The 17,732-nt window shown below is 46.1% G+C and overlaps 1 protein-coding gene across 14 annotated transcripts in view; it reads left to right on the top strand.

Moving 5' to 3' along the window:
* Positions 1-17,732, top strand: part of SORBS1 (sorbin and SH3 domain containing 1) — a 179,845-nt gene that overhangs the window by 142,280 nt on the left and 19,833 nt on the right. For 11 of the 14 annotated variants that reach the window (XM_056350927.1, XM_056350931.1, XM_056350928.1 and 8 more), the window contains 8 exons: positions 2,685-2,768; positions 6,595-6,660; positions 7,235-7,336; positions 8,676-8,725; positions 11,649-11,824; positions 13,353-14,873; positions 15,599-15,684; positions 17,280-17,447. In XM_056350927.1, the coding sequence (XP_056206902.1) occupies positions 2,685-2,768; positions 6,595-6,660; positions 7,235-7,336; positions 8,676-8,725; positions 11,649-11,824; positions 13,353-14,873; positions 15,599-15,684; positions 17,280-17,447 (2,253 nt within the window). The remainder of the gene's footprint in view (positions 1-2,684; positions 2,769-6,594; positions 6,661-7,234; positions 7,337-8,675; positions 8,726-11,648; positions 11,825-13,352; positions 14,874-15,598; positions 15,685-17,279; positions 17,448-17,732) is intronic. The other 3 variants (XM_056350936.1, XM_056350937.1, XM_056350938.1) reach the window with 3 other exon arrangements.

Raw genomic sequence — 17,732 nt, 5'->3', positions numbered from 1 at the left:
TTGCTGAGCTGGATCTCAGCAGGGGGGAGCAGAACTGAAGGTGAGCTGGCTCCCCAGCTGTGCCGGTGTGTAAGGTGGAGTATTAAGTGAGTTGTTACTGATTTCAGGTTGAATTAGTAACGCTGTGTGTTGTGACAGCTAGGGAACATGCAAAAGTCTCATTCCGAAGGCAAGGCAGAGAGGTGGTGCTCATCTCGTCAGCTGGTCCTGCGTAAATCACCACAGCTCACTTAAGGTGTCCTTTAGTGGTACAAGTGTGACACTCCAAGTGTGAGAAAATACTGAATGAGGTTACTAGTGAATCACCAGATGGTACGTAAAGACAGAATTGTTCTATGTAGGCATTAATTTGAAGGATTCAATTAGAAGCACTAACTGCATGTCAGATTCCAAATGTAAACTGGACTTTGTGCCTTAACAGCTCAGGCATTGATCCATGCATAGAACATAGAACAGGTAAAGGAACGCTCCTGAAAAACCTGCCAAGGATTTTATGCAAGAGCGAACAGCAATTGAAATTGATAGAAATGTAAGAATAGAGTCTGATCTGGGACCTGATGTTTCTCCTTAGTATTTTGGTGGCTTTTCTTTTTTCCTTCCAAGTGCAGTCAAGGTCCATCACTTTTTGAAGATCCTGCAACCAACTTCTTTTCACACCCTTGTCCCTTCATTGACTTTAAGGAAGTTGCTGCTGACAGCAGTGTGATCCTAGTGCCTATAGAAATGGGTGGTAGATGACTCTCCCTCGCTACGACTGGCCATTGACTCAACCCGTTAGAGAAGTGCCACTGAGGAGCAGTTTGGACACGGTAGGACGACCCCATTCCTGCAGTCCATCCTGGAGCAAGATTTCTGTTAACTGAAGTGGCAATTTTGTCTTGCTGTAAACAGCCAAGATTAAGCCTTGTGGCAAAAGGCCTGCTTCACCTGCGTACTTAAGCCTCTGCGAAGGGTCCATCATCACCAGTGGCACTGTTCACGTGTTCAGACTTCATCAGGTACTTCATTGAGCTGTTGACTCAAAGTCTAAAAGCCACAAGCAGGACCATCATCAGCGTAATTGAGAAATATTGTACAGAGCTCATCAAAGGCAAGAAGACTGCAATAGCTGTGTTACTTCCAATGTTATTTTTTTGAGCTTTAGTTTCAAACTGTACATTACAGAAGAAAGAAGGTCTTGAAATAGTGGCTTCATGATCTCTATCAGCCTAATTAAATACAGTGGTTAGCAATGAGATCTTTCAAGGAGGCTGCCAGAGATTTGTGGCTATCTCCTGGTAATCACGCCCAGAGCTGTGACTGTCAGAATCCCGATCCAAAAACGTTCCAGAACAATGAAGAGCCTCCCGTTGACACCAGTGGACTTTTTTGTTAATGTAAAGGCAGTTATATAACAAGATGAGTACTATTACTTGGAGTACAGCAAAGAAAAAACCAGAGGCATTGCTTCTATTCTGCCTTTAAGAAATAGCCAAACGTTTCTCCAGGCCATCGGAAATCAAACGCAATGTAACCATTTATCTTTCAGATTGAAGCGTTGCCCCTCTTTCAGCATCAGCCCTGAGCTCTTGTCCCAGAGCTTTTTCTGTGATGTGTAATGGCTGTGGCAGAGTCTGGGACAACTAGCAAAGCCCAGCACCATTGGAAACTCCCCCCACCTCTGTCACCCCCTCACAGGACGATTTTCATCAGGATGCTTTGTTATCCCTCTGTGCGTGTGTGTGGCTCACCACCTGTTGTGATGGAGAGCATGGGATTACACTGGCATCTCAGACATACTGTATTTATATTTTTAATGCACTGGGATCCATCTTGTCTAAGACTAGGTACACTGAAATGCAAGAGTTAGCTGCTCGTCTTTTGGAGTGTGACACCTCATAGCCCTCAGCAGTGGATTTGACTCTTTTCTCTCACCAGTAGTGTTTTTAACTGGCTACAACTATTTCAACAGGTTTTGTTTCATTGAAGCAGATTGTATGAGCAAAAGGGAATTTCCTTTTCAACTGTACTGTTTTCTGTCCTGTCTGATTTTTCCTTTGTTGTAGTTTTGTCCGATTCTCTAACATTTATTTGTGAAGAAACAAGTAATATTGTCTCTCTGTCCATCCCTTCAGAGATCTTTCAGGGATGTACTCTCTCTGACTTGTGTCTCCTTTGATTTAGAAAACACCTTTCACTCTGTTTGCAGTGTATAGAACAGGGTTTCTCACATATTCATGTGCTGTTAAAGATGCAGTATTTGTTTCAGGTCTCACTGAATCCCTCTTCTTTTAACCAAATGAAGATTAAAATTTTAGTTTTTAAGTACGAGCAGCTTTGGACTTGATGGAAGTTGCTGACAGTAGGACTGCGGGACTGCTTGACTCCCAGCTCTTCCATTGAGTCTCCTTGTGACTCTGGGCAAGCTGCATAATCCCTCTCTGTGTGGGTCTCCTGATCTGTAAAATGCAATTCATTCATATTCATGTTGCTCACAATGATGCCATTAGGCTTAACTGATGTTTGCAAAGCAGTTCGTGGCCTTTGTGAGAGAGGTGCTATAGAAATTCCAAATTATAAAGCTAAATATCTACATTTTAGAATGGAAACCATGGCATCTGCATCTCTAACAGTCCCTTTCCGTGTATTCTTTGCATAATGTTATCCTTCTCTTTCTTCCATTCCCCTATCACCAACTCCTTTAGACTCGGGATATAAGCCCAGAAGAGATAGATTTAAAGAATGAACCTTGGTATAAATTCTTTTCGGAATTGGAGTTTGGGAAACCGGTAAGTTTGATAGTTGCGATGACCAATGAAGTCAACCTGCCTTTTTTTTTATTTTTTTGATGATTGTCACATCTCCCTGCTAGGCCCTGAACCTGGAGCAGATGCCTTAACTGATTTTAAAATGTGATAGTTCATAGCATCATCCTGCTACTGACGTAAAGCAGCTGTTCTGTGACCACTTTAAGTATTTTGAAGCCATTTACAAACATTCCCCACTTTCCAGCTGTATGTATCAACTACGCAGTATTTTTTTCGCACACCGTAGCTCAAACAGCATTTTGGTTGTCAGTGCTAGAAGTAATGCCCTGCTTTCGTTCTGGAAAGCCCTTACACAAAGCCCTTGTTCTCCCCCTGCCTGACAGGCTCTGGGACAGCTGACAGGTAGCTTTAAGTCAAGAAGAATCTTTTATTCCTGGCCTTGACCTGTAAGCTATGCATCAGTAATTTCCAGCTATATCCATAAAGGGATCATGACCCCCTCTCCTGCTCCTTTCCCTGTGCACATAGCTGCCCATTGCCTAAACGGGGTGCATCGGGTTGTGTTGAATTCCTGGCCATTCCCCAAACCCCAAGGACTCTGAGAACAGTGGGCTGCCTTTTCATGTGGAGCTGGATTGCTGTGGGAGAGCCGGGGGTGCTGGTGGAGAGCCTTGATCTCCTGCTCTGGAAAATGATGAAGCAAAGCTTGATTATTCAGTAGGACAAAGGATATTTTGATAGAGGGAACACATCCGTGATCATGGCTACTGGAAAAAATGTGACTTTAAAGCATTTTGTGGCCTGGTTCTTACTGATTAAACACTATTAGCTTCATTATTAAATACTATTTAATAAGCTACTGGTACTGCACCAGGGGTCAGTGTCAGGCTCTCACGTCTGTTGAAGTAGAGAGATGGTTTCTCCTTTCTCCTGGAGGTCAGTTGTCACTGCCCATGCACACCGGCTCTGGGTGCTGCTGAGGTGTCCCTGCATGTGCGACAAACAGAAACTTAGTACTGGCTTCAAAGGCAACAACACGTGGACACCAGAGAGCACTAGATTTTCTTTAAATGTAGTTTTTGTTCTCACAGAAGTGACAGAATTGCTCTGTGCAGGACGTGGCTGCCTGAGACTGAGAGCCCAGTCTGATCACATCTTACAAACAGTGTAATTTTTGCTGAAAAATAAACATGTACAGTGGCTGGGTGATCCATTCTGTCATAGAAAATTACGGTTTATAGCTATGGAACTTCCATCCTCAGCTGAAGAAGGAGCTTCAGCAGTGTTTGAGATGAGACCCTCTAACTTTTAGGCAGTAGAAGTCAGGTAAATCCCATCTCACTGAGGCTTTTAAGTGATGTCAGTATAAGGATTTAGCCCTTCACAAGCTGTCATGGTTTAAGATTTCCACAAAGTGAGAAGAAACCTGCTTCTCTCTGCTGCCATGTAATTAATGGCCGTATGCTCTTGCAATGAATGAAGGTTTGTCATCTCTGTGGTACTTCGAATTAGCGTAAGTTAATGGAAAATGAAAGAACGAACATTTATGCCCTTGAGTGTCTCTAGAAGTGAGGGTGTACCTGTTCTGTAGAAGCATTGTGCTTGCTACACCAGCAATACATCTCCTCTTCAACGGAGCATCTGTTCTGGTGACCAGCTCCCTGCCTTGCTCAGGGCACTCTTGTTAGGGGCTGCTTTCTTACAGCTTGCCATGAAATGATACCTGTGTCAGCTCGCTGCAGCTCCAAAGGCACGCAGCCGTGCTCCCTGAGCCACCGTGCCAGCCCCTGCATGTGCTATGCAGTACATCCTGCTTCGGCACCAGCCGCTTGAATTGAGGATGCTGTCTCGGACTTGTACAGCTAGCGAAGCGCCCTGTGGGCTTCATTGCCACAGCCAAAGCAGTGTGCTCTCTGTAGCTTTGCTCGCTCCAGCCAGGAGAGGACCAGGTTTTTGTGACCGGCTAGTGGCTGAGCCTCATGCCTAATCAGAGGGTTTCAGCTGACCTGTGGTAGCGCCTGGGATTTTCAAAGATTCTCCGCTTGTCCCAGCTGCTTTTTCACCAGTGCTGGAGATAATGTGTACTTCTACAGGGTGGTTTCCCCTGGCTCTCTGACTTTATTTGCAGTGATGTGACACGGGCAGGAAACACCCCGGGTAAAAGGGAGTGCGGGGTCCATGTGAGCCTGTGCCTGCAGCTCTCCAGACGTGCCATGGGGGTTTAAATTAAAAAATGGCCGTGCTGGGGCTTTCCCCATGGAGGAGAGCACACACACCTCCCCGGCAGCTGGAGCCGCGCTATGCTGGACCAGCATCCCAGGTGCATTTCTGGCAGCTCCCGGGCAGGCGCGTGCCCTGCAGACAGGTGGGTCACTCTCTGCAGCATGGATGCTTTTTGGCGTGCTGCTGAGGCTGCAGCCCACACGCTCACTCCTTCCTTCTCCCCAGCCATGTGCCTGCCACCCACCCACAGCCTCAACGTTCGGTCAGTCCAGGGCTCGGTTGTCTTCTGCTGTGATTGCAGGGTCACGCACACGGGCACTTTCTCCCAGCCCTTCCTGAGACAGCGCTAATAAAAATAAAAACTGTTGTAAATGGAGAAGCAGGGGCCTGGACAAAGGGGTGAGTGTCCTGCCTTCTCACCTCCTTCCCTCCAAATCTCAAACCTAAATCTTTGCAACGCTATCTACACCCCCTGCTCCTGCAGCTGCTGATCTGATGGGTCAGAAATGGGTATTTAGTGTTTGCATCCCCATGGTGGCTATCTGAACATAACGTGGAACAGATTCAAACTGCAGATCCAGGTGGTCTCAAAAGGGATTTGGAGCAAGCCCTAAGTGCTGTAGCTCAGCCTCACCTTTGATAGACGGACACTGGGAGATTCCCGGTCAGTGACCAGAGGGATCCGGTCAAAGGAGTCAGCAGGGTTGCGCAGGATGATGCAAAGCCTGCCAGCCCCAACACTGAGAGAGGTTATTTCTTCGGGGAGACAAAGCAAATATATTCTGATTTCACAAAGTAAGAACAAAGTCTCTTTATCAGTGAGAGGTGTGTATCTAGTGAAATGAGGATATTGGTGTGGCGTTATTTGGTTAGGAGCGGCAGGACAAAGGTCTTTAACGTTGAACGATCCTCCCTGATATTTACACGTGCATCCAAACAGGAAAATCGGCACCTTCACCTATAGAGTGAATTTTAAAAACTTAGTTCCCAAACTCCTGCATGTCCCGCTCTCTCCACCAACCCCCACACACAAACACATCCCCAAACCAGTGAAATAACAAGTAACAACTCTGCGTTCTCGTTGCCCCACAATGCCACCACTGGAAATTCAGCCATTTGTTCACATGGTATGTATTCGTAATCTGTCCAGGGTGGGAAAGTTTCTCCCTTTTCTTTATCAAAGGCCATTGTTTTACCCTTGCCATTTGAAAAGAAGAATGAGCGAAACAAATGCTTTTTATGACTGTGTGGGTTTTTTGTCCCCATTTTGTTTTGGTTTTGTGTTAAGAATGCTTTAACTGCCAGCTGTGGGCTCTCTCTAGAGTCCAAAACCCCTTAGAGCACCTTGCAAAAATAAAAATGTCCTCAAAGACTACTGAAACAACCCCTCCCGGACTGCATGTATGCTCCCGTTTGCCTCCCATGATCTCTTGATGTTTGTGCTATAGCGGATTTATCCCTCTTTCTATCCCTCTTTCTCTGTTGTGGTTTTTTTTTAATTTCTTTTCAGTGTTGATGCAAATCCCCTATTGTATTCCCCCTCTGTTCTAATCCAGTTTCCATATTCTCTGTGATGTCTTTCCTTATCTTCATTTCCTCATTTCCTTCCTCTGCTTTCCATCAGCCTCCAAAAAAGATTTGGGATTATACTCCTGGAGATTGCTCTATCCTTACTAGAGAGGATAGAAAGGTAATTGTGCCTCACGTACGTTGTACTACAGCATCTAGCGCGTATGTATGTGTGTATGTGATTTTCTTTTTCTTTTTTGTTTTTGTAGCATTGCTTGGGTTTTGTGTGCTTGTGAGTGATTTTTTTTAATTGGGCTTGAGCTCTTTAGCCTAACAATTAAGTAGCTATTAAATTGATTTGATAAACAATCCTTAAAGCATAATCAGCCATAATTTAGAGTGATGGTTTTGCTATCTTGACTTGCAATGATAATTATACTAACAGCACATTGCATATTGTTACAGTATCTTTTTCTTTTTTTTTACAGGTGGGTTTTATAACTTTATGGTTTGTAGAATTAGATTCTAGCAGGCCTGCGCATCTCTTAATTTTGAATATTAAATGCCTAAAACTATTTCCAATGTAATGATTGAAACATGATTAATTACTAGTGAATTTCTGTGTATTGTCCATACCATCTTTGTCTTTTTTCAATTAAAAAGGCTCGCTTTTTTTTTTTTCAAAATTAACATTCCTTTGGTTTCCCCTAACCCTAAGCATTATTTTCCCATTCTTCTTCTCCTTCTTTAACCAGAGTGATCTAGAAAAAGACCTCTACCTCTACCAGACTGAGTTAGAGGCAGATTTAGAAAAAATGGAGAAGCTTTATAAAGCGCCACATAAAAAGCCACAGAAGGTATTTCCTATTCTTTTCATGCTGCCAATCCCTGTTTCCAAACTCTCTGCTCTAATCTATTCACTGCTGGATGATTATTAAATGAGGTTGGGATAAATAATGGTTCTGACCGTTCTGACTGCATGGCTTGCTGTGTTGCTGTCAGAAATAATAGAACGTGATGCTGAGAATCCGGCTTGAAATCCATTTCAGATACAGTGATTTCCTCTCTCTCCCCTGTTCCCTTTCAGCTGCCCCTGCCCCCGTCCTCCTTTAGGGTTTTGAGTTCAGTGTCTGCAAAAAAAAAAAAAAAAAACAAACCATCTCTCTATTTTTCACATGAATAGGCAGCAGCAATCAGCTTAAAATTCTTGGTTGGTGTCACGTCATCATCTCGTGCCTTTGAAGCGTGTTGCCATCTAGCCTCCCTTCATACAAGCCCTGCTCTCTGCTAGGAGCTCACGCCTACCCGAGATTTGGATATTCCCAAGAGATTTTACACAATTTTCCTTATGCTGCACCTTGCTGTGGCCTTCTAGGGCAGGTCAGCTGCTGCTGCTGCTTCCAGGGTCTGCAGGACCCGAACCATGAAATGATAGCTCAATTTGGTAATGTGCCATTTTTTCTATTTTTCCCTGTTGATTTTTTTTTTAAACTGCGGCATTTCACCAGGACTTGAAAAAGCTGCTTTTTCAGACCCAAGATTTACTTTTTCTTCCTACGTAAGAATCCTCGCATAGATGAGGGGACACCAAACAGAGCATTTTTTTCTGAAATTGCCTTCAATTTTTTAAAATGACGTGCCTAGCGTTAGATGGATTTAAAGCAAGCGGATAAGAACTGGCTTTTGCTATTGAACCGGTGCAGCTGGCATTGCTTCTCTTAAGTAAGGAAACCGAACTGAAACATTGCTTTTCTTGTTAGCGCTTTGATATTTTTTTGAATGCTGAGGAATGTATTGTGCTGCAGAAATGTAATATACCTTTAAAGCAAAGGCGGGCAGTGACCGGTTGGGGGAAAAGCTTGGGGAAATAATTATGAGCATGTGTCTCCTGGTCATGGCCCAGCTGGTTATCTCTTCTTGCTTTTGGCTTTATTCACAATGACTCATTTGCGGACAAAAGAATAGGCGCTACGAAAAGGCATCGGCTGTGCTAAAAACCTGTCACTGCCCTGAAGGAACTTAGGAAAATTGTCGCTTTTCTGCAAAGACTTTGACAGCTTAAATTGCATTTAGACTTAAACCTCAATGTCTCCTAAAGGCTAATATTCAAGCAATAGAAGGAAAATTACTTAAGCAAGCCTTTTTCTTTCTCCTCATGTGTGTGTATCAATGACTCCTTTGTTTGGACTTTTGCAGAATACAGCAGGTGTTGCTCCCCTGGAAACTTCCACAGACCATTCTTCCTAGTAAGTTTTTGGATTGCTTTTTGACGTCTCTTTTACAGTCTGAAGGCATGTAGGACAGGGGTTTGGGTGCTGAAAATGGGGTGTCTTTATGTTTTGGTGATGGAGATAGACAAATACATGTACCGTGAGAATATACAGGTGCTTTAGATGAGTCCAGGTACAATATCCACTCTATGATCTCAAATTAATTTTGAAGTGATTACATGAGTGATTGCATTGCCTAGATAATAATTGCTGATTGTGATAGGCAGTGACTAAAAAAAACCCTAACAAACAGACCTTTAACTCTGTCTTGATGAAGTTTACAAACTGACTGTAACTTCATGCAAGTAACTTTATTGCATGGAATAAACAAAGTTTGTTTCTGTTACACACATAATGATAGATCGGCTTCTGTTAGATGTGCCCAGTTGTGTGCACCAGATTGAAAGGATGCTGTTGATGGAAGGCAATTATTTTCCAGCTTCCAGGAAGGGAGCAGCAGTAGCCATAACAATAATTCTCAAAGACCTAATGAGGCACTGATTTTCTGGAGGAATATGTGATAAACAGTATACTCTGCCTAAATGGGTTGTACATGGAGCTGGCTTGTCTTAAAAGAGGAACACGAAAAAACAATATTTTTTTTGTTTTTTCATCAGAGCAAGATGTTGAGCTGTGCTGAGTTACTTGAGCCATGGAGCCAGCTCCTGCTGCGAACCTGCTGCTCCTTGTAATTGGACTGAGCGCTTAACGTTGTCCGTAGGCACAGTGATCCCCTCTGCGTGAATGGTTTGTTAGGAAAGGCATGTTCTCCTCCAGATGCCCATTAATGTCACGGGTGTTCACCACCCCTCTGCCTTAGGGGTCTCCTGTACTTCTCTCAGCTCTGTTCCCATCTGTGTGTATTCTGCTGGGAATCTCGCACGCTGCACGTTTTGTTGGTTGCTCCTGTGACTTTTGTTTTGTTTTGATAGGGAGAGAGCAATAAAATAAATGGAAATCTCAGAGATTAGCATAAATAGGTGATATCTGCCGAAGACTGGTAAGGTTTCGGCCCAGGGCAGTGCCGTCTGTGCCCTCTCTGACACCAGCGCACAGGAGTGCCAGCGCTGAGCCAGGGAAGGGGAAGCAGCCTGGGAATGGGGCACAGCAGCGAGGCCCCGGCATGCTGCACTTTCCTCCCTGCCTGGCCTTTAGAGAGCAGGGAGAAAAGATTCCCTGAGTTTATTGTCTATTTTGCTGCGTTGCTCTTCCCTCCCTTTGCCTGATGGTGATCATGCAGGCTGCTTGGGCCCCAGGCGGGGCTGCCTGCTGGCCCTGCTGAGGGAGCTGCCATAAAGGAGCTTGGCCAAATGCCTCCTCTCTCTCTCCGGTGTATTCCCAAAGGAGGATCATTTTAACCCTTTGGTTTTAAACAGCTAGGCTAAAATGCTTTTACCTCCCAGGTGAGGAACCCCAGGGCAGTCGTCGTTCCCTTCAGCCACTGGCAGGGCTCCCTTGCAGCCCGGCGGGGAGCAGCACTGGGGCAGCCCCGTCAGCTCTGTGGCTCTTCGAGCATTGCTGAGGTTGAAAAAGTGACAGCATTCCCTTTCTCTTCCGTGTTGCTTTTCATGAGCTTTTACTTCAGAAAGTAATTTATGGAACTGTGTGTGACCTGGTTTTCCTCGTCCGGAAACTAAACTCTTCTTTGTGATCCAGACATTGTGTAATTCCGCCTCCATAGCCAATCCTGTGATGTGTTTGAAAGCTTTCTCTTTACCCCAGAAGTACAGCATCTCTCCAAAATAAACAGATGCATGTACAAATTTATCTGCAACAAGCAGGCATAACCACGAGCATGTCCATGCCCGCATAGATATGAATCTCTCCTGAACATCAGGATGTAAACCAGCTTTCAAAATGTTTCCGTGAGTTGGAAAATGCCCTATTTTTTTATTTTTTTCAAATTTTCCAGCAGTCATGCTTTGGCCCCAGAATAGTTTTGTGTGAGACTCCATTATGTTCTGAAGAGCCTGGCTGAGCACAAGAACTGGGATCAGATGAGTTTTGCTTTTGGGAAAACATTGCCTGCCTGGCTGCTCAGTGAGTCTCTTGTACCTGGAAAGGCCATTCGTACCACAGCATTGTCAGCTGGGGTGTTTTTAGACAGAAAACATGAAATCTAGACATCAGATGTGGTGGCATACTTGTGCTTAGATTCATGGCTGAAGAAAGGGATTTGTAATAAATGTCCAGTCTTTCAAAAACTAAGAAATTAAAATTGTACTCATTTTAACAGCATTTTGTTTATATATTTGCACAGTAGACCTCGAGTCTGGGATTTTCCATTCCCTGTAGTGGAAGCCTGAGGCAAGGCTGAGCAGAACTGGGCACGTCTGGGAGTTTCTTTGGCATTTAGAACAGCACTGTCTGTAGCCCTGTGCTCTTGCTTCTCTGCGTGGTCCCTCACCAATGGGCTTCAGAAATTGCTCTCTGGAAGTCTTGAACTCCAGTGTTAACTGGGAGGCTGAGCTGGTTGAGGTAACTCCTGAGCAGGTGTGCTTTGTAACCAGGGGACAGCCATGACCAGTGTTTAAGGACAGAGGACTGGGAGCTGGAAGATCCTTGGCTACTTCCAGCTAGCCGATTGCTTTGTGTCTGCAGACAGCCGCCACGCATCTGCTCTGTGACTCTGTTGCCTCACCTGTAAAATACAGGGGTGCCTTCCCGCCACCCGTCTTCTGGGGGCGGAGCTGGGAGGGTTCCCTCAGGCAGAGAATGTTACGGCAGTGCCAAGCCTAGAACATTATCTCAGTGCATTCATAACCTCTTCTCACTCAGCACCAGTGCTGCGTACAGTCTGTTGTGGGTTCACAGGTGTGGTTTTCTCTGACTTTACATGAAGCTCTCGGTAACCAGAAGTGACCCGCTGGTGTCCCTCCCCCTTTGTTGTGTTTTCCAGCTCCACGTATTCACCCATCTATCAGGCAGTGAAGAGGGAGACAGAACCAGCACTGGGGGACCCTGCTGGCTTGGAGAATGAAAGGCAGATTTACAAGAGTGTGCTGGAAGGTGGAGATATCCCGTTCCAGGGGCTGAGTGGTCTCAAGAGACCTTCTAGCTCCGCTTCCACAAAAGGTAGGTGGTCAGGGCACTAACCTCTTCTCCATTCTGCACACAGTGTGAAAAGCCAGGTGATAGGGGGCAAACTGCCGCAGGCTTTAGAGTCCTGGTGAAGCCAGTTGAGGTTTCCTCTGTCCTTCCTCTTTGCCATCCCCAGTTTTTTCCCCCTCCTTTTTTCTCTCAGACCACACTGGCCAGTATTTTTCATGACCCCTTTATCTGATCCAGGTTCCTCTTCCCAGCAGGGACCAGCTCCCTCCATCCAGCATCTCAGCCGCACCCCACGCCCTCATGTTCTTCCTCGAGGCTGCTCGGGCTGGCCTTGCCATCCATCCGCTCTCACTGCCTTGCCGTGCTAGAGCCCTCCCCTGCCTTTTCTGCTTTTCCTGCTGTGGTATCTCAGCAGGTCACACCACGTCTGCTGGCTTGGCTACCCTGGCGTAGCCGGTGCTGCGTGCTCCACAGCCCCCTGCCTGCGAGGGGTGTGCAGGGAGTGCACGGGGCACTGCGCCCACAACAGGGACCGCTGCCTCTGCTCCCCATTCCTCCCCTGCCGTGGGAGCCTGACTCCCATCGGGGAGCTGTGCTGGGGAACTGCATCTCTGAGCCAACTTCAACCTAAAAATGGCTTGAGATGGGGAGAGGACTGGGGAAGGAATGCACTGGGTTTCTGAACAGCTCTCCCTAAAAATAGTACATCACACCAAAAAGGTCTCTCTGCCTCCCATCCTCCAGCTGGTTTTCAGCATGATGGCAGGCCCGCAGGGCAGGGGGTCAGACCGGATCTGACAAAAAAAGTCCGTTCAAACAGTTGTTGTTCCCCAAGCTGCAGTTGAACCTGAATGGTTATTTTGACATTTGACTTTGAACTCAAATCGGAAACAGACCGAAAAGCTGCAGTCTGAGCTGAACCCAGACTGGATCTGGCTTGAAAAAAACCACATAACGTCCCGATCTGACTCCCTGATTTTTAAAGCAGACACGCCAGCCACATTGGCTGAAGGACGCAGCTTATTCCTAGCGTGGGGAATCTCTAAGCTGGAGGGCAAGGCCAGCTGGTGCGCCCTGCCTGCGCTAGTAGGGTCAGCCGCCGATTGACTTCTCCCTCCCAGGAATAAACTGCCTGGCAAGCACTGTGCCGAGACCCTAGTAGGTGTGATTACAGGCTTGGTATTAAGCCATTTTTGCCATGTTAGCGCCTCTGCATTCTTGCTGACACCCTGCTCCTGCCCCGAGTTCAGCTGCCCTTTTCCATGGTGCCACAGCTTCCCTGGAAGCTTCTGGTGCCTAGCACTTTTGAGGAGGGTACCTTCAAAGTGCTCCAGAGCTGCCTCTGGTTTTAGAGACATTAGCAGCAGCACTTCACCTCCTCCTGCGAGCGCGGCTTGTTGTGCAGTTCCTTCCTGCTTTTCTTTTATGTTTTGGAACTTTGTTTCTTTAAAGTGCATTTTATGAAACCCAAGCATGTTCTTGCTCCTTTCTGAATAGCTTTCTAGCACTTGAGCTAACAGGTTGTATTTATTTTATTCTGCATGCTTACCAGTGGATCGTAAAGGTGGGAATGCTCTTATGACTGCACCCTCTTCAGTTAATAGCCGAACCTTTAACGCTAGTCATACCGGTATGTTAGGTCACGCATGTAAACATAAGAAGCCCTTATCAGCTGCAAAAGCCTGCATTACTGAAATCCTCCCTTCTAAATTCAAACCCAAACTAGCAGCTCCAGCTGCTCTTGTGCAGGACAAGAAGGGTATCTTGCTGTCTCATGAGAAAGCTCAAAGCTGCGAAAACCTTCGTAGCTCTATTGCCTTGTTTGATAATAAAAAAGCTTTCATGGTAGACATAGGGGAAAGCATAGAAAACATGTTGATGAAGTCGAAGCAGGAGTACGCCATCAAATCTGGCAGTACCATGAGCCTGCAGGAGTATGGCACCAACTCTAGGAAAGGCTGCCTGTTCCCTGCCCCCAGGAAGAGCGGGATGGAGTTTACAATGCTGTATAAAGACATGCACCAGATCAACCGGTCCAGGATCCACTTGGGCCCAGTCTCCTCCTGCAGCGTGAGGGATATTGCATCTCAGTTTGAGAATGAAGCGAAGGGCAGGATGGAGCACAGCCTTAGTCGAGAGGACTCAGAGCAGATCCCCAAACACACCGTTTCCTCCCGTATCAGTGCCTTTGAGCAGCTGATCCAGAGATCCCGATCAATGCCCTCGCTTGACTTTTCCACTGGACAAACCAAGTTCACCGCTTCTCTCCAGTCTAAGACTTGCCTGAGTTCTGCCTACTCTGCAGAGTTTCTTCTGGATTTGCCCAAAGCACACCAAGAAGAGAAGGATGCTGCCAGCTTGGCAGAAAAATCCTCCCGCTCCTGCAGCAATGTGGAGGACACAGCTTCAGATGTCAGCGATGCCATCCCTATGGACACGCTTTCAGCTTGCACGGACGAGATCGATCTCCTCTCAAACGCGTCCAACGACAGTGGCAGCAGCAGCAGCAACCTCAATGGGCCACAGAAGCATAAAACCAACAGATGCAAAGGCGCATGCCCAGCGTCCTACACCAGGTTTACTACCATCCGCAGGCACGAGCAGCAGCAGGCCTCCAGGAACCCCGATTCCAAAGGGGATGTCTATGGGGACAGACACGTGCTCCCCAGAAACGTCTACCTAATGAGCCCGCTCCCCTTCCGATTGAAAAAGCCCTTCCAGCACCGATCCTGCAGGACTCCACCCCCAGAGTGCCCGGGGAGCCCGGCCGTGGCCAGCCCCGAGAACCCGGGCGAGCCCGTGCCGCCGCAGGCGAGCGTAGGAGAGCAGAGTCACCACTGCCAGCACCAGCCCTGCTCCAGGAGCGGGCCGCTGGCCCCCCGACGCCTGTCCTCCTTTGACATTGTGGAGAGGCTTAGCTGCTTCCCCCCCACGGGATCTAGCCGAGATAGCTTCGTGGGCCGGGCTGACACTCCTGACTCCTTAAACAATGGGAACCCTGTTCCATATGCCCTCTGTCACAGCCTGGACACAAACAACAACCCGCAAAGTGAACTCGGGACGTACCTAGGAGGTGGCTTTTTGTGTTCTTTACCAGTGTCCCCTCACCTGTCTCCTTGCTTCCCTTCCCCTCCCCTTTTCTTCCACAACCCTTGCATTTTTACACCCCGCCTTTGCATCCCCTGACTCTCTCTGTTTTTCTCCCTTAGTGTGTCTAACGTCCTTTGCGTGTCTTGCTGAGCATTTTTGTTCAGGACTTGTTAACAGCTGCACTTCTGAGAAACGATTTCCGCTGCCTTTCTAATCACACCGAGTTCAGTTTGTCTCTCAAGCAACTCTGGGGATGCAAGCATCTCAACACGAGATATTTCTAGTCCTGTATCATTTGCACACATGGGAATATAAAAAGAACCCAGATGATTTGCTTTAAGGAGTAGTTTCTCAAGGTCTAGTTGTGTGTGTGTGTGTGTATTAATTTTTTCTCAACAGTAAAATGCCAAATCATACTTTGGCAGCGAATCTTTTCTTCGCAAAGTCCTTTTATGTCTTTACACTTTGCCGTACCGTTATTTTCTCCCTGTTTTTGGATCTTTGTTCACAAGTACAGCCCAAAAAGTGGGAAAAAAAAGAAAATGGATAAATTATCAACATCTGATTGGCAATTTGGACAATGGCAATTGAGCACCCTTACTGTCGTGATGGAAACAAATTGTTTAAAAATACCTGTGTTTTTTTCCTTTCTGGTTATGCTAGATAAATCCATCTGTATTTTAACTTCCTTATGTTGTTTCGAAGTAGATTCAGAATCACCAAGGCATTTTGCACCAGTTGATTACATGGAAACTCCAGAAGAAATTATCCGCAGACGGCATGACGATAAAGAGGTAATGCCCTCCTGTACAGCCTAACAACTGTTGTAGCAGCTCCACATACAAGAAATACAGCATTCAGCCTTGTGTAAGGACAGCTTGTGTGCCCGTGGCTGTGGATATTGGAAGTCAGAACAGCAAGTTGGAACTAGTATGTTTTAATTGTAATACTATCCCTGCCACTGGTTTAATGTATAACGTGTAGTCCAGTTTAGCTTTTGTTTAAAATGAACCTGATAGTTCTCATCAACAGCACAAAATGATATATGGGGGCTTTAAGGAATGTGAAAAGGTCGGAGATGTATGTGAGATGCGGTACAACACCCCAGTACTTGCAGGGAAAGATTAAGCAATTATTCTGTAAGTGACTTAAGGTTTTATTGTTGTCCAAGCAAGCCACTGGAGTCGGTATTAATCAAATGGGTGAGAACAGTATTTTTCTTTTGGGAGCCCTCAGTTTTTGAACAGCAAATGTAAGATATTTTGAGCTATCAGAAAGTGTGAAGTTCCCCTCTGGTGCGAGCTAGAATTCTTTACACTGGCTCAAGTTGTTGATGATGGAATGTAGCAGTTGTTGTTGAAGTGGCTGGGCAACACTGAGACAAGCCGAAATAATAGGAGAGCCACAAAACTTTTCAGTGCTGACTGTATCCAGGCTGAGTTAAAGAACTCATGAAGTGATTGCTTTCCAGGAAGCTGGAATTAATTTTCACTGCCTGGGGGGATGGGGAAAGAAGGCATATTTTTCATGTTAAGTCTCTGAGTTCATATAATATTTATGTGTGCTTTGAAATATGGTAAAACCTGCTCTTAATTCCTACGTGAAAAATATATTTTTGCTGATTTCTCCTGTGACACAGTCAGTAATCCCCCCACTTCCAAAATCCAGCACAAAAACTCATGTAAAAGCAAAACTCTGAATTCGCTGAGACCTGCTGGCTTCAAACGAGCTAGCACAGGGCTGAACTCTTCAGCCTGCAGTCAGCCTCAAAAGGTGGAAGACTCCTTCTGCCCAAGTGCTCAAGAATGCATGTTTCCGTCAGCATGCCACAAACTTCAGAAGTCAAAAATAATTCTTTGGGGGTTATTAACTTTCTTTTACAAAGCGTGTTACGTGAGCCCAAAGGAAGCGTGGGAGAACCTGATCCCTGGAGGTGGTCAGGCGCTTTCCCAAGCTCCCTGCAAAGCTCGGGGCAGCTCAGTGCCTCAGAACTTACCTGCGGGGCTGATTCAGGTCTCTTGGAAGTCAATGGATGAAACTCCTTGTTGGTTGAAGGGGCTTTGGGTCAGCCCTCTGCATTATCAGCAATCTTCTTAGAAGCTTCCATGGCCTGGCCCAAACTTATAAGAAGTCCCTGTTGACTTCCATCAGCTTCGAATCAGATCCCCGCGTGAGCTGTATTTCAGTCGTGCCATGACGGTGATGTACTTTCTGTGCTTGCGAAGCGGACGGGTGCTGTGTAGTTAGTACAATCGGCGTTTTATGTTGAACTGTAAAATCCCAGCTGTTTGCTGGGACCTCAGAAATTTTATTTAAGTCACATTTATGGCAGCTTTTGAATGCCTTTAACTAGATGATTTACTGCCCATTTTATGCAATTTTATGGCAGAAACTTTTAGAGGACCAGAGACGGCTTAAACGTGAGCAAGAAGAAGCTGATATTGCAGCTAGAAGGCACACAGGGGTTATTCCAACGCACCATCAGTTTATCACTAATGAGCGATTTGGGGACCTCCTAAATGTAGACGATACAGCAAAGAGGAAATCTGGGTCAGAGGTCTGTTTTAGTTACCTCAGTCTGCTGCTTGACCCAAAGCAATATTTGCCTCTCACAATGTTGTGCTTTAGGCCGACATTAGCTCCTCAGAGAATGTCGTTTGTTATTTTTTTTCCCACCTTCCCCTTTCCCATTCTGGCTTCATTTAGATCTGCTTCAACTCTTGTGCCTGGTAACTTAATTGATATCTCTATACCAAGCTGCATATGTTAAAGCATGCCTGCTGAGGATTGCTGGTGCACACCTGTGATGCATGCCTTTAAATATCAGCTACTTTTAGTGAAT

The sequence above is a fragment of the Falco biarmicus genome, chromosome 9 (assembly GCF_023638135.1).
Source record: "Falco biarmicus isolate bFalBia1 chromosome 9, bFalBia1.pri, whole genome shotgun sequence".
NCBI classification, from domain to species: Eukaryota; Metazoa; Chordata; class Aves; order Falconiformes; family Falconidae; genus Falco; species Falco biarmicus.
Note: the sequence above shows the minus strand (reverse complement) of the source record. Positions and strands in the feature narration are given on the sequence as shown.